We start from the raw sequence: 24,555 nt of genomic DNA on the forward strand, positions 1-24,555 counted from the left end.
TATAAATATCGAAACTTAAAGTAGTGATTGGTTTCAAAGAGGTGTTTCAGATTGACAGGATGCGGTTGGATACAGAGAAGTTGACTTTCTGTAGTTAAGGGGCCTAGAATGAAGGGCATATATGTAAAATGTAACTTCATTTAGTAAACCAGCTGAAGATATTATTTTACAAAGGCTTGTGGAATTTATTACGAGAGTTATTGACAGAAGCAGACGCCATGTCAACATTTAAAAACCAGCTAGATTGTTAGCTGAAGGACGGTGGAATAGAAGGAACATTGGGTTAGGTCACCAGTTGTGTGGAAGATAAATATTAGCACAGCCTGGTTAAGCTGGAAGATTAACCATATTTTAATTCCTATGGAGTGCGTTGCCGTCTCTGTCACCTGGCTTTGGAGGTGGCGGGGATTTGAGAAGGCGGCTAGTTGTCAAAGGATCTGGGAGTGTCTTTGCCCGTCCGGCTAACCCTTAAACAATGTTCAAGCAAGACTTCCATTCCCAACACTGAAAAGAGAGCTGAATGCCAGAGGTGAGGTGAGAGTGACTCGTCTTGACATCAAGGCAGCATTTAACCAAGTGTGGCGTCAAGGAGCCCTAAGCAAAACTGGGACCAATGGGAATTGGGGGGGCGGGTGGTGGAGGGGGTATATGTGGGGCTCTCCACAGGCATCTTGGAGTCTTGCCTTGCACAAATGAAGATAGTTCATGGACGGCTGCTATCTCTGTTCCAGGACATCACTGCAGTGTAGTATCCTAGGCTCAACCATTTTCAGCTGCTTCATCAATGACGTTCCTTCCATCTTAAGATCGGAAGTGGGGATGATCTCAGATAATTGCACAATATTCAGCACCATTTCCAACTCTTCAGATGTCATTCTGGTCACTGGATTACTAGTCCGGTAACATAGATTCATAGAATCTCTGCAGTGCTATTCAAGTTTGCACCAAGTCTCCAAAAGAGCACCCAACCTGAGCCCATTTCCCCGCCCGATACCTGTTACCCCATAACTCCATCTAACGTTTGGACACTAAGTAGCAATTTTAACATGACTAATCCACTTAACCTGCACAACTTTGGACTGTGGGAGGAAACTGGAGCACCTGGAGGAAACCCACGCAGACGGGAGGAGAATGTGCAAACTCCATACAGTCACCCGAGGTCGGAATTTAATCTGGGCCCTGACGCAGAGGGGCAGCTCCCTGGGGTAAAAAATTCCAACGATTCACCAGAAATTCTCTCAATCTCACATTTTCCCACATTGAATTCCATTTGCCAATTTTATGCCCACTCACTTAACCTGCCAATATCTCTGTAAACTATTTATATCTTCCTTACAACCTGCCTTCACTTCCATCTTTGTATCACCTGCAAATTGATGAACTTGGTGCATTTGAATGCTACAGTGAGAGTTTGGTGACTGAGGGAGTATAAGGGTTCATTTTTATCTAAAGTCTAGTATTTCTTTTATTTAGTTAATTAACTTGAAAGTTGCTGTTTGGTTTAGAAGAAGGTGAATTTTGAGTCAGCCTTAAACAAGGTTCTACTTGTAGGTACTTGCAGCTGGAGTTTGTTAATTAGTTAATTGGATTTATAAAAATGATCCAGCTACAGTGCAGACTTTGTTTGCACTGAGTGCTGAACTTAGTGCATTTGAGTGCTTCAGTGAGAGTTTGGTGACTGAGGGAGTTAGGTGAGGAGGGAGCAAGGTACTCCTTTCATTTCATTTCCGCAAAGAGCGAGAAGGGAGCCAGGAGTTTAGAGTACAGCTGACTGGAAGCAGATTCGGAGGGCGGAGGTCCAGTTGGTCTACAGGGCAGCTATACTCTGTAAAGTAAGAAGGGATGGAGGCTAGGGCGGTTGCATGCTCCTGCTGTAGGATGTGGGTGGTGAGGGATACCACCGGTGTCCCCGCTGACTATACCTGCGGGGAGTGCACCCAACTCCAGCTCCTCGGAGACCGTGTTAGGGAATTGGAGCTGGATGAACTTCGGATCATCTGGGAGGCAGAGGGGGTTATCGAGAAGAGTTACAGGGAGGTAGCCACACCCAAAGTACTGGACAAGAGTAGCTGGGTTACAGTCAGGGGAGAGAAAACTAACAGGCAGACAGTGCAGGGATCCCTCGTGGCCGTTCCCATTCAAAACAAGTATACCGTTTTGGATGCTGTTGGGGGGATGACCTAGCGGCCAGGTCTCTGGCACTGAATCTGGCTCTGGGGCTCAGAAGGGAAGGGGGGACACTAGAAAAGCAATAGTAATAGGAGATTCAATGGGTAGGGGAATAGATAGGAGATTCTGTGGTCGTGAGCGAGACTCCCGGAAGGTATGTTGCCTGGGATGTCTCGGATCGTGTCTTCAGGATCCTGAAGGGGGAGGGTGAGCAGCCAGAAGTTGTGGTGCACATTGGTACCAACGACGTAGGTAGGAAAAGGGGTGTGGAGGTAATAAACCAGTTTAGGGAGTTAGGCTGGAAGTTAAAGGCCAGGACAGACAGAGTTGTCCTCTCTGGTTTGTTGCCGGTGCCACGTGTTAGCGAGGCTAGGAATAGGGAGAGAGTGCAGTTGAACACATGGCTGCAGGAATGGTGTAGGAGGGAGGGCTTCAGGTATTTGGATAATTGGAGCGCATTCTGGGGAAGGTGGGACCTGTACAAGCAGGACGGGTTGCATCTGAACCGGAGGGGCACCAATATCCTGGGAGGGAGGTTTTCCAGTAGTCTTCGGAAGGGTTTAAACTAATTTGGCTGGGGAATGGGAACCGGATTTTTAGTCCAGCAACTAAGGAAGCCGATATTCAGTACGCCAAAGCGTGTAGTGACGCAGTGGGGAAGGTAACACCGACAAAGGAGAGTACTTGCAGGCAAGGAGATGGGTTGAAGTGTGTATACTTCAACGCAAGAAGCATCAGGAATAAGGTGGGTGAACTTAAGGCATGGATCGGTACTTGGGACTATGATGTGGTGGCCATCACGGAAACTTGGATAGAAGAGGGGCGGAAATGGTTGTTGGGAGGTCCCTGGTTAAAGATGTTTCAACAAGATTAGGGAGGATGGTAAAAGAGGTGGGGGTGTGGCATTGTTAATTAGAGATAGTATAACAGCTGCAGAAAGGCAGTTCGAGGAGGATCTGCCTACTGAGGTAGTATGGGTTGAAGTCAGAAATAGGAAAGGAGCAGTCACCTTGTTGGGAGTTTTCTATAGCCCCCCCCAATAGCAGCAGAGATGTGGAGGAACAGATTGGGAAACAGATTTTGGAAAGGTGCAGAAGTCACAGGGTAGTAGGCATGGGTGACTTCAACTTCCCAAATATTGAGTGGAAACTCTTTAGATCAAATAGTTTGGATGGGGTGGTGTTTGTGCAGTGTGTCCAGGAAGCTTTTCTAACACAGTATGTAGATTGGCCGACCAGAGGGGAGGCCATATTGGATTTGGTACTTGGTAATGAACCAGGGCAGGTGATAGATTTGTTAGTGGGGGAGGATTTTGGAGGTAGTGACCACAATCCTGTGACTTTCACTTTAGTAATGGAGAGGGAAAGGTGCATGCAACAGGGCAAGGTTTACAATTGGGGGAAGGGTAAATACAATGCTGTCAGACAAGAATTAAAGTGCATAAGTTGGGAACATAGGCTGTCAGGGAAAGACAAGCTGTCAGGGAAGGACACAAGTGAAATGTGGAATTTGTTCAAGGAACAGGTACTGCGTGTCTTTGATATGTATATCCTTGTCAGGCAGGGAAGAGATGGTCGAGTGAGGGAACCATGGTTGACGAGAGGTTGAATGTCTTGTTAAGAGGAAGAAGGAGATTTGTGTAAGGCCGAGGAAACAAGGTTCAGACAGGACACTGGAGGGATACAAGATAGCCAGGAGGGAACTGAAGAAAGGGATTAGGAGAGCTAAGAGAGGGCGTGAAAAATCTTTGGCAGGTAGGATCAAGGAAAACCCCAAGGCCTTTTACACACATGTGAGAAATATGAGAATGACTAGAGCGAGGGTGGGTCCGATCAAGGACAGTAGCGGGAGATTGTGTATTGAGTCTGAAGAGACAGGAGAGGTCTTGAACGAGTACTTTTCTTCAGTATTTACAAACGAGAGGGGCCATATTGTTGGAGAGGACAGTGTGAAACAGACTGGTAAGCTCGAGGAGATACTTGTTAGGAAGGAAGATGTGTTGGGCATTTTGAAAAACTTGAGGATAGACAAGTCTCCCGGGCCTGACAGGATATATCCAAGGATTCTATGGGAAGCAAGAAATGAAATTGCAGAGCCGTTGGCAATGATATTTTTGTCCTCACTGTCAACAGGGGCGGTATCAGGGGATTGGAGAGTGGCGAATGTTGTGCCCCTGTTCAAAAAAGGGAACAGGGATAACCCTGGGAATTACAGGCCAGTTAGTCTTACTTCGGTGGTAGGCAAAGTAATGGAAAGGGTACTGAGGGATAGGATTTCTGAGCATCTGGAAAGACATTGCTTGATTAGGGATAGTCAGCACGGATTTGTGAGGGGTAGGTCTTGTCTTATTGACTTCTTTGAGGAGGTGACCAAGCATGTGGATGAAGGTAAAGCAGTGGATGTAGTGTACATGGATTTTAGTAAGGCATTTGATAAGGTTCCCCATGGTAGTCTTATGCAGAAAGTAAGGAGGCATGGGATAGTGGGAAATTTGGCCAGTTGGATAACGAACTGGCTAACCGATAGAAGTCAGAGAGTGGTGGTGGATGGCAAATAGTCAGCCTGGAGCCCAGTTACCAGTGGCGTACCACAGGGATCGGTTCTGGGTCCTCTGCTGTTTGTGATTTTCATTAATGACTTGGATGAGGGAGTTGAAGGGTGGGTCAGTAAATTTGCAGATGATACGAAGATTGGTGGAGTTGTGGATAGTGAGGAGGGCTGTTGTCGGCTGCAAAGGGACATAGATAGGGTGCAGAGCTGGGCTGAGAAGTGGCAGATGGAGTTTAACCCTGACAAGTGTGAGGTTGTCCATTTTGGAAGGACAAATATGAATGCTGAATACAGGGTTAACGGTAGGGTTCTTGGCAAGGTAGAGGAGCAGAGAGATCTTGGGGTCTATGTTCATAGATCTTTGAAAGTTGCCACTCAAGTGGATAGAGCTGTGAAGAAGGCCTATGGTGTGCTGGTGTTCATTAGCAGAGGGATTGAATTTAAGAGCCGTGAGGTGATGATGCAGCTGTACAAAACCTTGGTAAGAACAAAGAAAATTACAGCACAGGAACAGGCCCTTCGGCCCTCCCAGCCTGCGCCGATCCAGATCCTTTATCTAAACCTGTCTCCTGTATTCCAAGGTCTACTTCCCTCTGTTGCTGCCCGTTCATATACCTGTCTAGATGCCTCTTAAATGATGCTATCGTGCCCGCCTCTACCACCTCCGCTGGTAAAGCGTTCCAGGCACCCACCACCCTCTGCGTAAAGAACTTTCCACGCACATCTCCCTTAAACTTACCCCCTCTCACCTTGAAATCGTGACCCCTTGTAACTGACACCCCCACTCTTGGAAAAAGCTTGTTGCTATCCACCCTGTCCATACCTCTCATAATTTTGTATACCTCAATCAGGTCCCCCCTCAACCTCCGTCTTTCCAACGAAAACAATCCTAATCTACTCAACCTTTCTTCATAGCTAGCACCCTCCATACCAGGCAACATCCTGGTGAACCACCTCTGCACCCTCTCCAAAGCATCCACATCCTTCTGGTAATGTGGCGACCAGAACTGCATGCAGTATTCCAAATGTGGCTTAACCAAAGTCCTATACAACTGTAACATGACCTGCCTACTCTTGTACTCAATACCCCGTCCGATGAAGGCAAGCATGCTGTATGCCTTCTTGACCACTCTATCAACCTGCGTTGCCACCTTCAGGGTACAATGGACCTGAACTCCCAGATCTCTCTGTACATCAATTTTCCCCAGGACCCTTCCATTGACCATATAGTCCGCTCTTGAATTTGATCTTCCAAAATGCATCACCTCGCATTTGCCTGGATTGAACTCCATCTGCCATTTCTCTGCCCAACTCTCCAATCTATCTATATTTTGTTGTATTCTCTGACAGTCCTCCTCGCTATCTGCAACTCCACCAATCTTAGTATCATCTGCAAACTTGCTAATCAGACCACCTATACCTTCCTCCAGGTCATTTATGTAGATCACAAACAATAGTGGTCCGAGCACAGATCCCTGTGGAACACCACTAGTCACCCTTCTCCATTTTGAGACACTCCCTTCCACCACTATTCTCTGTCTCCTGTTGCCCAGCCAGTTCTTTATCCATCTAGCTAGTACACCCTGAACCCCATGCGACTTCACTTTTCCCATCAACCCGCCATGGGAAACCTTATCAAACGCCTTACTAAAGTCCATGTATATGACATCTACAGCCCTTCCCTCATCAATTAACTTTGTCACTTCCTCAAGGAATTCTATTAGGTTTGTGAGACATGACCTTCCTTGCACAAAACCATGCTGCCTATCACTGATAAGTCTATTTTCTTCCAGATGTGAATCGATCCTATCCTTCAGTATCTTCTCCAACAGTTTGCCTACCACTGACGTCAAGCTCACAGGTCTGTAATTCCCTGGATTTTCCCTGCTACCCTTCTTCAACTAAGGGACAACATTAGCAATTCTCCAGTCCTCCGGGACCTCAGCCGTGCTCAAGGATGCTGCAAAGATATCTGTTAAGGCCCCAGCTATTTCGACCTTCGCTTCCCTCAGTAACCTGGGATAGATCCCATCCGGTCCTGGGGACTTGTCCACCTTAATGTCTTTTAGAATACCCAAAACTTCCCCTTTCCGTATGATAACTTGACCTAGAGTATTTAAACATCCATCCCTAGCCTCAACATCCATCTTGTCCCTCTCCTTTGTGAATACCGATGCAAAGTACTCATTAAGAATCTCACCCATTTCCTCCCAGTCCACGCATAAATTCCCTCTCTTGTCTTTGAGTGGGCCAATCCTTTCCCTAGTTACCCTCTTGCTCCTTACATACGAATAAAAGGCTTTGGTATTTTCCTTAACCCTGTTAGCCAAAGATATTTCATGACCCCTTTTAGCCCTTTTTATTGCGTGTTTGAGATTCGTCCTACTTTCCCGATATTCCTCCATAGCTTCATCAGTTTTGAGTCGCCTCGATCTTGCATATGCTTCCTTTTTCATCTTAGCTAGTCTCACAATTTCACCCGTCATCCATGGTTCCCTAATCTTGCCATTTCTATCTCTCATTTTCACAGGGATATGTCTGTCCTGCACTCTAATCAACCTTTCCTTAAAAGACTCCCACATTTCAAATGTGGATTTGCCCTTAAACAGCTGCTCCCAATCCACATTCCCTAGCTCCTGCCGAATTTTGTTATCCTCTGCCTTTCCCCAATTTCGCACTCTTCCTTTCGGACCACTCTTGTCCTTGTCCATGAGTATTCTAAAACTTACGGAATTGTGATCGCTATTCCCAAAGTAATCACCGACTGAAACATCAACCACCTGGCCGGGATCATTCCCCAATACCAGGTCCTGTATGGCCCCTTCCCGAGTTGGACTATTTACATACTGCTCTAAAAAACTCTCCTGGATGCTCCTTACAAACTCTGCTCCATCTACGCCTCCAACACTACACAAATCCCATTCGATGTTGGGGAAGTTAAAATCTCCCATCACAACCACCCTATTGCTCCTACATTTTACTATAATCTGTCTGCATATTTGTACCTCTACTTCATGCTCACTTTTGGGAGGCCTGTAGTAAAGTCCCAACAATGTTACTGCACCCTTCCTATTTCTTAGCTCCACCCATATTGCCTCAGTGCTCGAATCCTCTATCGTGCGCTCCTTAATCACAGCTGTGATATCATCTCTGACGAAAAATGCAACTCCTCCACCCCTTCTACCTCCCTCTCTATCCATCCTGAAGCATCTATACCCTGGGATATTCAGTTGCCAGTCCTGCCCTTCCCTCAACCAAGTCTCAGTATATACCAATAACATCATATTCCCAGGTACTGATCCAAGCCCTAAATTCATCTGCCTTACCTGCTACACTTCTCGCATTAAAACAAATGCACGACAGACCACCTGTCCCTTTGCGTTCATCATCTCTTCCCTGTCGACTCTGCCCCTTAGTCACATGGAGTTTATTATCTCATACCTTACCGGCTTTAGTTGCTGCTTCTTTACTGACCTCTAACTTCCTAATCTGGTTCCCATCCCTCTGCCACATTAGTTTAAAACCTCCCCAACAGTGTTAGCAAAAGCACCCCCTAGGACATTGGTTCCAGTCCTGCCCAGGTGTAGACCATCCGGTTTGTAATGGTCCCACCGCCCCCAGAACCGGTTCCAATGTCCCAAAAATCTGAACCCCTCCCTCCTGCACCATTTCTCAAGCCACGAATTCATACTGACTATTCTTGAATTTCTGATTGTAGGACCTCAGCCTTTTTTTTACCTATATCGTTGGTGCCTATATGCACCACGACAACTGGCTGTTCACCCTCCCCCTTTAGTATGTCCTGCAGCCGATCTGAGACATCCCTGACCCGAGCACCCGGGAGGCAACATACCATTCGTGAGTCTCGTTTTCGACCACAGAAACGCCTGTCTACTCCCCTTACAATTGAATCCCCTATGACTATAGCCCTGCCAGTCTTTTTCCCGCCCTTCTGTGCAGCAGAGCCAGCCACGGTGCCATGAGCCTGGCTACTACTGCCTTCCCCTGGTGAGTCATCTCCCCCAACAGTATCCAAAACGGTATACCTGTTTTGGAGGGAGATACCTGCACTGCCTTCCTGCTCTTTCTCTGCCTTTTGGTCACCCATTCCCTGTCTCCCTCACCAATCCTAATCTGCGGTGTGACCAACTCCCTGAACGTGCTATCCACGACCTCCTCAGCATCGCGGATGCTCCAAAGTGAGTCCACCCGCACTCCAGAGCCGTCATGCGGGCTAACAGGCGCTGCAGCTGGACGCACTTCGCGCACATGAAGGAGTCAGGGACATCGGCCGCGTCCCTAAACTCCCACATTGAGCATGAGGAGCATAACACGGGTCTGGGATCTCCTGCCATTTTTACCCTTTACCTTAACTGACTACAAACTATACTATCAAATAATTAATAAATGAAAGGAACAAAGATTTTACTTACCAATCACAATACTTACCAACACACGAAGAGTTAAATTTCTCCCAGCTGCTGCTAATTGGAGCACTTTCCTTACCAGCCAATCAGATCTCTGCTTTGCTGTGATGTCGCTCTTCCAGGTAAGTTTTTAAAGTTTTAAAGAGGTAAACTTACCTTCGAAGTCTCGCCCCTGTCTCTCCGCGCTCTTTAATGAAGTCTCACCCCTGTCTCTCCGCGCTCTTTAATGAAGTCTCGCCCCTGTCTCTCCGCGCTCTTTAATGAAGTCTCGCCCCTGTCTCTCCACGCTCTTTAATGAAGTCTCGCCCCTGTCTCTCCGCGCTCTTTAATGAAGTCTCGCCCCTGTCTCTCCGCGCTCTTTAAGGCCACATTTGGAGTACTGTGTGCAGTTCTGGTCACCTCATTTTAGGAAGGATATGGAAGCTTTGGAAAAGGTGCAAAGGAGATTTACCAGGATGTTGCCTGGAATGGCGAGTAGGTCTTCCGAGGAAAGGTTGAGGGTGCTAGGCCTTTTCTCATTAGAACGGAGAAGGATGAGGGGCGAGTTGATAGAGGTTTATAAGGTGATCAGAGGAATAGATAGAGTAGACAGTCAGAGACTTTTCCCCCGGGTGGAACGAGGGTAGATTGGAGAGGTTGGGACTGTCTCCTTGGAGAGAAGAAGGTTAAGAGGAAATTTGATAGAGATGTTCAAAATCATGAAGGGGATGGACAGAGTAGGTAGAAACTGTTCTCACTCATAAAAGGATCAATAATGAAAGGGCACAGATTTAAAGGTATTTGCAAAAGAAGCAAATGTGATGTGAGCAAAAACTGTTTCACACACCTAGTGGTTCAGGTCTGGTATGCGCTGCCTGGAATGTGGTGGAGGCAGGTTCAATCGAGGCAATCAAGAGGGTATTAGATGATTACTTGAATAGAAACAATGTGTAGGGTACGGGGCAAGGCAGGGGAATGACACAGTCATGGTGCTCATTTGGCAAGCTGGTGCAGACACGATGGGCCAAATGGCCGCCTTCTGCACTGCAACGATTCTGTGAAATCAGCTAGTTTAATGAAAAGCAGAAGATTGTAGTTTGTAACTGTTAAAATATTTGGAAGAGGCCATTTCTGGATTTGAATTACTGCCAGTCATACATACATTTTGAACAAATTAGTCTGTGTTCATAGCAGGTTTCTCTCCCCTGAACTTTGCAGACAGGCACTTGCAACATTTGTTTGAAGTTTGGGGTAAGATTCTCGCAGTTCTTTTTAAACAAATAGGCCTGCGACTGTAATAAAGGATGTTATAATTACAAGAGCAGGATATTCTATAAATGCCTAGTAGGTAGAAGTCAGGAGCAGGGTGGAATACTCTCTGCAGCCAGTTAGGGTTGTGCATTCTATGTGTCTGATATCTCGAATGTTCTGAATGGTTACTTGATTTAGTACACTGTCACTTTTCACCTTAATTTTAGTCCAGTCAAGACCAAAGAACAATACGGCACAGGAACAGACCCTTTGGTCCTCCAAGCCTGCACCGATCATGTGTCCTATCTAGATCAACCGCCTGTACCTTTCTATACCCCGTCTGTTTATGTGCCTATCCAGATAGGCCTTAAAGGTCGCTAATGTATCTGCCTCAACCACCTCACTTTGCAGTGTATTCCAGGCCACCACCACCATCTGTGTAAAAAAAACTTCCTCCGCACATCTCCACTGAACCTATCCCCCTCACCTTGAACTTGTGCCCTTTTGTAATTGTTATTTCCGCCCTGAGAAAAAGCCTCCAACTGTTCACCATATCTATACCCCGAATAATTTTATAAACTTCAATCAGGTCGCTCCTCAGCCTCTGTCTCTCCAGGGAGAACAATCCCAGTTTATTCAATCTCTATAGCTAATTCCCTCCATACCAGGCAGCGTCCTGGTAAACCTTTTCTGTACTCTCTCCAAAGCCTCCACGTCCTTCTGGTAGTGCGGTGACCAGAATTGGACGCAGTATTCCAAATGTGGCCTAATCAACGTTCTATATAATTGTAACATAATTTGCAAGCTTTTATATCGCTACTCCGTGATTTCTTTACCACCATTTCCATCTGTGCTGCCACTTTTTTTTTTAGAAACATTTTATTGAGGCTTTTAACATTTTAACATATCAACATGCTAAATAGCAGAGCAGTCCGACAACCTAAAACCCCCACAGTAACATGCCCAATCTTCCCCCCCCCCCCACCCTAACTCCTAGCTACCATTATATATTAGATTCCCTGCCCTTATTCTCCATTTCCATGCCCCCCCCCCCCCTCTGCTGACGGTGAGTTTTAGTTAAAGTATTGATGAACGGCTGCCATTGACTCTCCTCAGGGCCTTCTCCCATAGCCTGACTTCCAACCCCCCCCCCCCCATCCCAACTCGTCCTCCCACTTCCTCTTCACCTCCCCATTTGGGACCCCTTCCCACTCCATCAGTTCCTTGTATATTTTTGAGACCCTCCCCTCCCAACCCCTGTTTTGACATCATCTTATCCTGTGGTGCCCTTAGGGGGAGGCGAGGGAAGCTTGGAACCTGCCCCCGGACAAAATCTCGTACCTGCAGGGTACCACCCGGCAACTCAAACTCCTCCTCTCGCTCCTCCAGGCTCGGGAACCCCTCCTCAATGAAGAGATCCCCAAATCTCTCAATTCCTGCCCGCTGCCAACTCCTAAAGCCCACAAGCAGCCCCCCCCCAGAGCAAATCAGTGATTGTCACAGATTAGTGACCACATCGACGCCCCCTCATGTGTTGCCTCTATTGCCCCCACACTCTCAGGGCTGCCGCTACCACTGGGCTTGTGGAGAACTGAGCCGGCAAGAATGGCAGAGGTGTCGTTAACAGAGTCTTCAGACTCGTGCCCTTACAAGACGCTGCCTCTACCCGCTACCACACCGACCACTCCCCCCCCCCCCCCCCCCCCCCACTACCCAGTTCCTCACCATCGAAATATTAGCCGCCCAGTAGTAATTAATAGAGTTCGGAAGGGCCGCGCCCCCACTCAAGAAGGACCTTCTTCACCCTCGGGGCTTTCCCAGCCCATATAAAACCCAAGATCGCCGCGTTCATTTTCCTAAAAAATGCCTTGATGATAAAGATTGGGAGACACTGAAACACGAACAGCAATTTCGGGAGGACTGTCATTTTCACAGTCTGTACCCTCCCCCATCAGTGACAGCGGGAGCACGTCCCACCTACGGAAGTCCCCTTTCATTTGTTCAATCATCCTGCCCAAATTTAGTTTATGAAACTGACCCCAGTCGCTTGCCACTTGAATCCCCAGGTACCTAAAGCTCCCTCCCACCACTTAGAACGGCATTATCGTCAGTCTCCTCTCCTGCCCCCTTGCCTGGATCGTGAAGGCCTCGCTCTTGCTCATGTTTATTTTGTAACCTGAGAACCGGGTAAATTTCTCCAGTATTCCCATAATTCCTGCAATCCTCCCCAACGGGTCTGTGATATACAGTAGCAAATCGTCTGCATAGAGTGAGACCCTATGCTCCACCCCCACTCTCGCTATCCCCCACCAAATGTTCAATACCCTCAGTGCCATTGCCATAGGCTCTGTGGCCAGGGCAAACAGTAGTGGGGAGAGTGGGCATCCCTGCCTTGTCCCCCTGCACAGACTAAAATACTCTGACCGGACCCGGTCAGTCCTTACATTCGCCACCGGTGCCTGATATAGCACTCCACAAATCCCTCCCCGAACCCAAACCTTCCCAGGATATCCCACAGGTACCTCCACTCTGCCCGATCAAAGGCCTTCTCTGCATCCATGGCCACCACCACCTCGACCTCGCGCTCCTCTGCAGGCATCATTATCCCATTTAGGAGCCTTCTAATATTGGACGTCAGGTGTCGTCCCTTCACGAATCCTGTCTGGTCCTCCCCACTACCTCCGGGATACAATCCTCTATGCGCATGACCAAGATCTTTGCCAACAATTTAGCATCCACATTCAACGGGGAAATTTGTCTACATGGTCCACAACTCTCCAGACCCTTACACCCCCCCCCCCCCCCCCCCCCCCGGGGCCAGGAATCACTGCATGCGCTCCTCCCATGCTGGGAGTTCCAATTTGTCCAGTCTCGACCCAGGACCGTGTTGAAATCTACCCCCACAATCAATCGATGTGAATCCAGGTCCGTGATGTTCCTCAGCACCCGTCTGACAAACTCAACATCATCTCAGTTTGGGGCATATATATTTACCAATACCACGGCCATTCCCTCCAACTTCCCACTAACCATAACATATCTACCCTCCCCAGGTCCGACCCTCCCCAGTTACGCCTCTATCTTCCCCACCTCGAACGCCACCCGTTGTTTGACCAAGATTGGCCCCCTCGTTTTAAAGTCTTATCCCGAATGAAAAACCCATCCCTTCCTCCACCTAATCTGATCCCCCACCTTCAAATGTATCTCCTCCAACATGGCGATGTCCGCCTCCAGTTGCCTCAAGTGCACAAATACGCAGGCCCTTTTGACTGGCCCATTCAGCCTCTGATCGTTCCACCCCCGCTCCGCCCCCAGCTGATCACCATAACCTCTCCTAGGCCAGTCTGCGGCCCATGTCTCGCACCTCCCCCGACCTGCCCTCAGGCAACCACCGTCATCAACCCTCCTCCTCCTCCACTTTCAAAGTCCTCTCCCCGTCAGCAGTACTGTTTCCGCCCCCCCCCCCCCCCCCCCCCCCCCCCCCCACCCCCTCCTCACCTCGGTCTTCAGCTCACCACCCCACTTTGCTTCCATGAACTAGCCCTCCCGGCTAGCCTGGCAGCCCCCGCCCATGGCGCTTGCATCTAACCCCCCACTGGTTTCCCCCCCCCCCCCCCCCGCCCCGCGCTTAGTGCAAAGGCAAGAAGCAAAAACAAACAAACAATGCCTCCCAAGGTCTAAGCACACAGGCCCACCCCTCCTCCCTTTACAAATTATTATATACCAGCCTAACCCCAAACCGAACAGGAAAAATACGGCAAGAAACAAGCAGAACTCCCAAAGTAAGTCCAAACAACACAGATCCAAAGCTTTACAAAACATAGTTCAGTTCTCCTCAGTCAAAGTTCAAGATCCTCCTTCCCCGTCAGTCTATTCTCCTTCATGAGGCCTGCTGCCTCCTCTGACGACCCAAAGTGCAACTCCCGGCCCCCATAGGTCACCCATAGGCCAGCCGGGTACAGTAGTCCGAACTTTATGCCTTTTTTGTACAGGGCCGACTTGACCTTATTAAAGCTCGCCCTCTTCTTTGCGAGCTCTGCTCCCAGGTCCTGATACACCCAGATCTCAACATCTTCCCACGTACATCGACTCGTCTGCCTGGCCCACCTCGTAATGCGTTCCTCGTCCAGGAACCAATGTAATCGCACCAACATCGCCCTCAGCGGCTCACCCCCCTTGGGGCTTGCTCATCAGTGCCCTGTGGGCCCCATCCACCTCCAACGGTCGATTAAATGCACCTTCCCAAGCAGCTTCTCCACCATCATCCCCACATAAGCACCAGCATCCGATCCTTCGATTCCCTACGGCAGACCCACGGTCCGGAAGTTCTGCCTCTGAGAACAATTTTCCAGGTCTTCCACTTTCTCCAGCAGTCTCTTTTGCTGGTAACATAGCATCCCAATCTCTGCTGCCATAGAGGTGGACTGGTCCTCATACTCTCCCGCCGGCTCCTCCAACCTCTGGATCGCCTGACCCACGCCAGTTTCGCCTCCACGCGGTCAACCACTGCCTTGATCGAGTCCACCGCCAGGGCCAGGCCCTTCCTATGTTGGGTGAACTTCTCATTTAAGAAGCTCACCAACTGGTCCATCGACCACTGAGCTGACGGGGTCCAAACCTGTTCGTCCACCATCTCCACACACGCTGTCTGCTCCTCTCTCGGCACCACCGCCTGGTCCGCTCTTTTCCGATGGCTTCTGGACCGCAGCTCCTGAACTCGGGGTCCCTTTCATCTGTTCTTGCTTCTGCACCCTTTCTCTACAAATTTTCTGCAACAATCCAGCTTAAAAGCCACAAAAAGACCACCATGAGCGGGAGCTGCCAAATGTGTAACCGTTCACTCCATGGTCGCCTCTGGAAGTCCTGTGCTGCCACTTTTGAGGATCTGTGGACCTGCACCCCCAGATCTCTCTGTGTCCTCCTCAGTTTGTCTACAAAATTATGAGGCATAGACAGAGTGGATAGTCTGAGACTTTTTCCCGGGGTAGAGGGGTCAATTATTAGGGGGCACAGGTTTAAGGTGCGAGGAGCAAGGTTTAAAGGAGATGTACGAGGCAGGTTTTTTTACACAGAGGGTAGTGGGTGACTGGAACTCGCTGCCGGAGGAGGTGGTGGAAGCAGGCACGATAGTGATGTTTAAAGGGTATCTTGACAAATACATGAATAGGATGGGAATAGAGGGATACAAATCCCGGAAGTATAGAAGATTTTAGTTTAGACGGGCAGCATGGTCGGCGCAGGCTTGGAGGACCGAAGGGCCTGTTCCTGTGCTGTACTTTTCTTGGTTCTTTGTCTCTATGCTTACAGGTGCAACAGGTGATTAAGAAAGCAAATGGAGTTTTGTCCTTCATTGCTAGAGGGATGGAGTTTAAGACTAGGGAGGTTATGCTGCAATTGTATAAGTTGTTAGTGAGGCCACACCTGGAGTATTGTGTTCAGTTTTGGTCTCCTTACTTGAGAAAGGACGTACTGGCACTGGAGTGTGTGCAGAGGAGATTCACTAGGTTAATCCCAGAGCTGAAGGGGTTGGATTACGAGGCGAGGTTGAGTAGACTGGGACTGTACTCGTTAGAATTTAGAAGGATGAGGGGGTATCTTATAGAAACATACAAAATTATGAAGGGAATAGATAGGATAGATGCGGGCAGGTTGTTTCCACTGGCGGGTGAAAGCAGAACTAGGGGGCATAGCCTCAAAATGAGGGGAAGTAGATTTAGCACTGAGTTTCGGAGGAACTTCTTCACCCAAAGGGTTGTGAATCTATGGAATTCCTTGCCCAGTGAAGCAGTAGAGGCTCCTTCATTAAATGTTTTTAACAGGGTTAAGGAAAATCCCAAAGCCTTTTATTCGTATAGAACATAGAACAGTACAGCACAGAACAGGCCCTTCGGCCCTCGATGTTGTGCCGAGCACTGATCACCCTACTCAAACCCACGTATCCACCCTATACCTGTAACCCAACAACCCCCCCCCCCCAACCTTACTTCTTAGGACACTACGGGCAATTTAGCATGGCCAATCCACCTAACCCGCACCTCTTTGGACTGTGGGAGGAAACCGGAGCACCCGGAGGAAACCCACGCACACACTGGGAGGACGTGCAGACTCCGCACAGACAGTGACCCAGCCGGGAACCGAACCTGGCACCCTGGAGCTGTGAAGCATTGACGCTAACCACCATGCTACCGTGCTGCCCGTAATATAAGGAGCAAGAGGGTAACTAGAGAAAGGATTGGGCCACTCAAAGACAAAAGAGGGAATTTATGCGTGGGGTCAGAGGAAATGGGTAAGATTCTTATTGAGTACTTTGCATCGGTATTCACCAAGGAAAGGGACATGACGGATGTTGAGGCTAGGGATGGATGTTTAAATACTCTAGGTCATGTTGGCATGAGGCAGGGGGAGGTTTTGGGTATTCTAAAAGGCATTAAGGTGGACAAGTCCCCAGGACCGGATGGGATCTATCCCAGGTCACTGAGGGAAATGAGGGACGAAATAGCTGGGGCCTTAACAGATATATTTACAGCATCCTTGAGCATGGGTGAGGTCCCGGAGGACTGGAGAATTGCTAATGTTGTCCCTTTGTTTAAGAAGGGTAGCAGGGATAATCCAGGGAATTATAGACCTGTGAGCTTGACGTCAGTGGAAGGCAAACTGTTGGAGAAGGTACTGAGGGATAGGATCTATTCACATTTGGAAGAAAATAGACTTATCAGTGATAGGCAGCATGGATTTGTGCAGGGAAGGTCATGTCTCACAAACCTAATAGAATTCTTTGAGGAAGTGACAAAATTAATTGATGAGGGAAGGGCTGTAGATGTCATATACATGGACTTCAGTAAGGCATTTGATAAAGTTTCCCATGGCAGGTTGATTGAAAAAGTGAAGTCGTATTGGGTTCAGGGTGCACTCGCTAGATGGATAAAGAACTGGCTGGGCAACAGGAGACAGAGAGTAGTGGTGGAAGGGAGTGTCTCAAAATGGAGAAAGGTGACTAGTGGTGTTCCACAGGGATCCGTGATGGGACCACTGTTGTTTGTGATCTACATAAATGACCTGGAGGAAGGTATAGGTGGTCTGATGAGCAAGTTTGCAGATGATACTAAGATTGATGGAGTTGCAGATAGCGAGGAGGACTGTCAGAGAATACAGCAAAATATAGAAAGATTGGAGAGTTGGGCAGAGAAATGGCAGATGGAGTTCAATCCAGGCAAATGCGAGGTGATGTATTTTGGAAGATCTAATTCAAGAGCGGACTATATGGTCAATGGAAGAGTCCTGGGGAAAACTGATGTACAGCGAGATCTGGGAGTTCAGGTCCATTGTACCCTGAAGGTGGCAACGCAGGTCGATAGAGCGGTCAAGAAGGCATACAGCATGCTTGCCTTCATCGGACGGGGTATTGAGTACAAGAGTCAGCAGGTCATGTTACAGTTGTATAGGACTTTGGTTAGGCCATATTTGGAATACTGCGTGCAGTTCTGGTCGCCACATTACCAGAAGTATGTGGATGCTTTAGAGAGGGTGCAGAGGAGGTTCACCAGGATGAATGAAAATGAAATGACATGAAAATCGCTTATTGTCACGAGTAGGATTCAATGAAGTTACTGTGAAAAGCCCCTAGTAGCCACATTCCGGCACCTGTCCGGGAAGGCTGGTACGGGAATCAAACCGTGCTGCTGGCCTGCCTTGGTCTGGTTTTAAAAGCCAGCGATTTAGCCGAGTGAGCTAAACCAGCCCCTGTTGTTGCCTGGTATGGAGGGTGCTAGCTATGAAGAAAGATTGAGTAGATTAGGATTGTTTTCGATGGAAAGACGGAGGTTGAGAGGGGACCTGATTGAAGTCCACAAAATTATGAGAGGTGTGGATAGCAACAAGCTTTTTCCAAGAGTGTGGATTTCAAGGTGAGAGGGGGAAAGTTTAAGGAAGATGTGCGTGGAAAGTTTTTTACGCAGAGGGTGGTGGGTGCCTGGGATGCTTTGCCAGCGGAGGTGGTAGAGGTGGGCACGATAGCATCATTTAAGAGGCATCTCGACAGATATATGAACGGGCGGGGAACAGAGGGAAGTAGATCCTTGGAAAATAGGCAACAGGTTTAGATAAAGGATCTGGATCGGCGCAGGCTGGGAGGGCCGAAGGGCCTGTTCCTGTGCTCTAATTTTCTTTGTTCTTTGTTCTCTTTGTTCTTTGTTCATCCAAACTGTTGCAGCACCTGTTCTCTTCAACTCCGACCTGAGGGTGCCAGAAATGGACAAATGTTCATTCTTTGTGGCTTATCCAAATCAAGTGAGGGATGGCCATGCTGAGGAATAGAGTACTTGTCCCACTTCTGTTGCCAGCTGTAGTCAAGCCTTCACAGGTCAACTATACCTATCCAAATGCAAAACCGAAACTCTGCTCTACCCTGAGAAATATTGGCAATAATCAGCTGCATTTGATTTGATTTATTGTCACATGTACCGAAGTACAGTGAAAAGTATTTTTCTTCGGCCGAGGGAATGTACACAGTAGACAAAAGAATAATCAACAGAGAACATTGACAAATGGTACATCGACAAACAGTGATTGGTTACAGTGCAGAACAAGTGGCCAAACAAAGCAAATACATGAGCAAGAGCAGCATAGGGCGTCATGAATAGTGTTCTTACAGGGAACAGATCAGCCCGAGAGGGAGTCGTTGAGGAGTCTTGTAGCTGTGGGGAAGAAGCTGTTCCTACGTGTGGGTGTGTGGGTCTTCAGACTTCTGTACATTCTGCCTGATGGAAGGGTCTGAAAGAAGGCAATGTCTGGGTGCGAGGGTTCTCTGATAATTCTGTCTGCCTTCCTGAGGCAACGGGAGGTGTATACAGAATCAATGTGGGGGTGACAAGTTTGTGTGATGCGTTGGGCTGAGTTCACCACACTCTGCAGTTTCTTGCAATCTTGGACCAGGCAGTTGCCTTCCCAAGCTGTAATGCAGCCGGATAGGATGCTCTCTCACACATCTGTACAAGTTTGAGAGTGTCGATGCAGACATGACAAATTTCTTTAGCTTCCGTAGGAAGTAGAGATGTAAAAGCAAACTACTGCGGATGCTGAAATCTAAAACCAAATGAGAAAATGCTGGAAAAGGGTCATCTGGATTTGAAACCTGAGCATTTTTCTCTCCCCACAGATGCTGCCAGACCTGCTGAGATGTCCCAGCATTTTCTCTTTTACTTCTGCTGAGGAACTGAGTTGTAATAATCTCAAACATATTTTATGTAGGATTCTTGTGGCCAGCAGAGAGAGACTGGATCATCTGATCACTGTGAAATGGACTACAATGCAAAAGCAGATTTGAGAGAACTAGTTCTTTACCCCCAAAAAACCGATAATGGAAAACTAGTGACAGAGTATGAAGTTCACAGAAATTTTCATCAAGGAATGGAATCCAATTCCCAATGAAAATGGGCTGATTGATTGCTTAGGTGCTTCTGACCAAAGAACATGACACGGAAAAGAATGCCACAAATGAATGAATGTGAAATACTAACTTTAATGTTGGGTAATTTCAGACAATAATGGCTCTGCCTTTGTTGGACATCCCCAAGTAATTGTACCTTTGTCGGGGTTACTAGGGCATTAAAGCAAGTTTTCTATTTAGACTCCATATCCTGAAATACTTTTTGTGTGGAACTTTCTGGGATTGGCTTTAAGTCCAACTTTGCTATTAGTTTGTTAAAGCGATGAACAGTGAACAGGTAAGGATATAGCAGCTACTAAGCAGTAAGAATCAGTCACATCTGAATCTGTTATTGTTCTAATTTACTGGATTTGAAATGTTTTGATTGTTTGGTATGTGGTGAATGTCTAAACCCATTTGCACTTTGAATATTCAACATGTTTTTTCATTCTGCTTTTTGTCCCTAGACAACTGGCATTGAAAGCGCTGAATGAAAGGCTGAAACGCGTTGACGATCAAGTAGCTTGGCCCAGTATGGATGAAGATGACAAAGAAGATTTGTCTGATATGCCTTTGCTTCCCGAGAGCAACAAGAGCGATGGAGATGATTCTGGAGCAGCAGAACACATTACATTCCAAGGTCTTTCATCAGGATCTTAAGAGACCATCAATTGATAAATTGTCCAATTGAGTAGGAGTGAAAGTGATTTACTGTTGCACAGATACTACAAATATGCATCAGTACTGCAAACTGTTTAAATGAAACACCTTCAATCTCAATGGAAAATAAGTGCAGCAGTGAAAAAAAAGATTATAAAGGCCTGTGCAACTGTGGTGCTCAAAGCCTGGCTTCAGCAGGATTTAATGATTCTTTAACTCTAGCTGGGGCTATAACTATTAGAGGTGGCATTTGAACTGATGATGAATTAGATGCAATTTTTGCGGTTAGTTCTGGAAATTCATTAATTTACTGTCTTTTGAAGTGTCCTTTTCTGAATAGAGCAAATAACTAGCATAATTGAAATGTAGTAAAGGAAGGTGGGCGAGAGGAGGTATTGCTGCCACTAAGATCAAATCAAAAGGAATAGCCTGAAAATATACCAAGGCTCCCAAGTTGTCCTTTTCGGAGAATGTGCCAAAAAGAGTAATAGTCCACATTGCTAGACCATGCCATCTGTGGAATATTGAAAACTGGCACCACTGAACCCCTGAGGCAGTAATTTTCTATCTCTGAAGAGCCAAGTTATTGCGTCTGAGCTTGTCGCATTCTTATTTTAACGGATTTACTTTTTGAATTTTTTTCTCTTCGCTCCATCCCTGCAATCATGTGTCTGAAAGATTAATAACATTCCAGGTTACATATGATCGCAAGGGTAAAGGGAATCCAAAATTTGATCATGTTGGGTAATTCAATACTCCTTAGTTTTTCCCTCCTTCCTCCCTTGTTGAGCTTCTTGTCGCATTATCACTTTGATCCTTCAGTCAAGTGTATGAATAGTATGACCCCTCAGTAAAAATTGCTTCAATCAGTTTGGAGATTTTCGGGCAAGAGAGAACAAAGGTTTGCCCCTCCTCCCATTTCACCTCCGTATTGGACAGGGCTGGAAGAGTGCCTTCTCAAAAGGCTGACACATTATTGGTGCTGGCTCTGAATTTAAAAGCTACAGGTGTATTTGGAGTGAACTGAATTGGGAATACGGTATCCTCTGTAATTATAAAAGGGACAGTGAAGGTTTTTGAATTGCTTCAAACAACCACTAACTTCCTAAAAGCTTTTTGACTTGTTTTCTTTTGTAAAATATAGCAATCTGAGAAGGCCCAGTTCCTTATTTCTGTCCTTTTATATAGGAACTAGCTGTTATCACACATTGCAACAATCCATGGAGTTTCTGCTACGCCAGGGTTTGTTCAAACACTTGACTTAAGTAGCAAAGAGAAACAGCAATCAGGTAAATTTCTATAACATCTACAATTTGATAGGGTTACTCAGATCTGGTGAAATGGGTTAAGAAGTCAATACAACAAACCTCTCCCTGTTTTTGAAAGTCCCATTTAAAAGTGTTTGGAAAACTATCCTCCTGTTCTTTCCAATCAATACTTTTTACAAGGTGATTAATGTCAGTCAGTGCTGAACATGATCAGCATTTGGTATATCTCTTCTGTACAAACACTATTCTAATTTTGTCTAAGAGTTTGATAATCATTACAGCAAACATATAACAAGGAAGTGGCTATCATTTATAACACATTTAAATGTGCAAGATATGTTAATGTAAGATTATTTTTTTAAAAAGCAAGTATTAGTCTCATCTAAGTGATTTAATGTTATTTTGATTTTCTGTGGGTGCAGTGTCATTGTCTTAATGCTGTGCTGTGTACTTTACCAGAGTAGCATTTGCCAACAGACTAATCTCTTTTACTGGGCTTCACTTAAATTGTAGGTTTCTTTTCGTATATCTCTATGTATCATAGTTGCGCAGGTCAAGTCCAATAAACTTTACAATCTCATGTGTTCACTTCTCATAACCCCAAAAACATGTGGTTCAAGTAAATTAATCAACTAAGGTTTTTTTTAATGGTCTATGACTTGTGCTTGTAATTCATGGAGTATGATGTTTAAATCAGATGCATAATCCGCACAATGTGAGTTCAGATTTTTTTGCTTAATCTGGCATATTAATCAGTGAAAGTGACACCGTGAAGCTGTTTGATTGGTTCACAAATGCCTTTTTGGGGAAGAAAATGAGCCATCTTTATCTGTTCCAGCCTATATGTGAACCCAGTCCTGTACCTGTGATTGCCATTTAATTTAACTGAGCTAGCAAATCACAGCTACATTACAATGTCAAGGAGAGGGACCACCACTTACATCTCTGGGCAGCTAGGGTTGGGAAATAAACACTGGTCTTATCCCACTAATTATTATTTTTTTTTTAAATAACCATATCTGCAGTACACCGACAAAGTTACTTTTAAGTAGAAAGGTTACTAGAAAAACTATTTTAATTCTGATTTCTGTCCGAAAGCAGAAGAGGGAATGTGAGAGGAGGCAATCCCTATGTGAGCAAACCAGAAAGGGCAGCTGATCTACCTGTCGGAGCTAATCTTGAATCAGCTTCATCTTTACATAGTTACAGTTCAGTGCTTTGGTTTGATTTAATATATCTATTGGCTGTAAAGCTTTGACAGCCAAAATATGAGGTGGGAAGTTGTCATTGGAAGAAAAGATTTTCATGAAAAGAAATTCATGATTTGCTAATCAAATTACAGGCATGGAAGTTAGACATTTTATTTCTACAATTTTGTTTGTACTTTCACATTCCCCATTATTTTTTTATTACAGAAACTTCATCCCACTTTTTTTGACTAATATTTGCCTTTCTGCCAGGCTTTCTCTCTTCAAAGATGGGGAAGGTTAGACTGGATAGCAAGTGGATAATTGTGCCAATTATCTAACCTACTTTCATAAGAATGAAGGCTATTATTGCTGTATTGGAGGAGTTTGAAATTCTTTCTTTACATTTATATGGGGAAATATTCTGCTCTGATATTTCAGTTAGCTATTCCAAGCCTTCCTGATGCATATTCTGCTCCTAAATTTCTTATCACCTGCTTGCCAAAGTCCCCCTCCCTTCCCTTTGCTGCTGGTGAGTGTATTTCAAGTGGCATAATCCATTCAGTGCTTTAAAAAATAGAACTGTTTAAACCTTGAAGTGCTCTCACTCTGGGGGAAATGATGGGAGGGATTATTGTTGATCATTGCTCAAGAAAACCTTTAGGCACATTCTTTATTATATTGAACCTGGGGGACATTTCGGAGTAAATAAAGGGCTGCTGCGGCTGCAGTTGTTACAGAATACTCTGGGAACTGGCTCCGAATACTTCACCATTGATCATGATGTGGATTATATAAGTGCCATCATGCAGGATGCTCACTGAAAGCCTGGCCTTTGAACAGAGACTGCATCTGCATGCTGTAGATTTACCTTCTAGATGTTTCTCCTTTATCTCGCCATTAATTGACAACTAAGAGCTCATCATCATCTTGGATTAGAGTCCAGAGCATGGAATAGTGTATCACATTTAATCAATAGCTAGTCGTTGTGCATAATCTGTTATTGCAATGATTAACTTCTAACAATATTTGGTAAGATGGCAGTGTTGATGCAGTAAACAGCATAGATTTTCAAAGTGGATGCATCAACAAATCAGATTTTAAGTATGTTTCAATTGATTAGCATGGTCTATGCTAACCAAGCCTCTCCTGAGTAATTAACACTCTTTCTGAAAATGGGAAAGTGAGTCCCCACAGTTAAATCATGATAATTGTTTGTATGGGATTTTCAAGTGCATCAGTACTGTGGCGTTGGGTGGGTTCAGGATAAGTTCCAAAGCATGTTAGTATTTTTTCTTTGAAAAGGTGGAGGGCAGGAGAGTCTTGGGAAGATGTTATGAAGATCACTGCACAATGGATGGTAGCATAGTAATTGTTGAGGACTGATGAGTTGAAGGCATGGACTAACGTTCTGAATACATGAGTTCAAATCCCAAACGAAAGAGAAAATTCTAGAAAATCTCAGCAGGTCTGGCAGCATCTGTAGGGAGAGAAAAGAGGTAACGTTTCAAGTCCAATGACTTTGTCAAAGCTGTTCAAACCCCATCCCGGCTGCTGGGAACTCAAATTCCATTTAGGAAATAAATCTAACATAAAAAGCTAGCCTCAGCGGTGGTAACCATGAAATAACTGAATTGTCA

General features: G+C 46.1%; 1 protein-coding gene across 1 annotated transcript in view; it reads left to right on the forward strand.

The window, feature by feature from the left end:
• Positions 1–22,335, forward strand: part of tmem115 (transmembrane protein 115) — a 30,412-nt gene extending 8,077 nt beyond the window's left edge. The window contains exon 2 of the mRNA XM_038810848.1: positions 20,268–22,335. Within this exon, the coding sequence (XP_038666776.1) occupies positions 20,268–20,460 (193 nt within the window). The 3' untranslated portion in view covers positions 20,461–22,335. The remainder of the gene's footprint in view (positions 1–20,267) is intronic.
• Positions 22,336–24,555: the final 2,220 nt, after the last annotated feature.

The sequence above is a fragment of the Scyliorhinus canicula genome, chromosome 11 (assembly GCF_902713615.1).
Source record: "Scyliorhinus canicula chromosome 11, sScyCan1.1, whole genome shotgun sequence".
Taxonomy (NCBI): domain Eukaryota; kingdom Metazoa; phylum Chordata; class Chondrichthyes; order Carcharhiniformes; family Scyliorhinidae; genus Scyliorhinus; species Scyliorhinus canicula.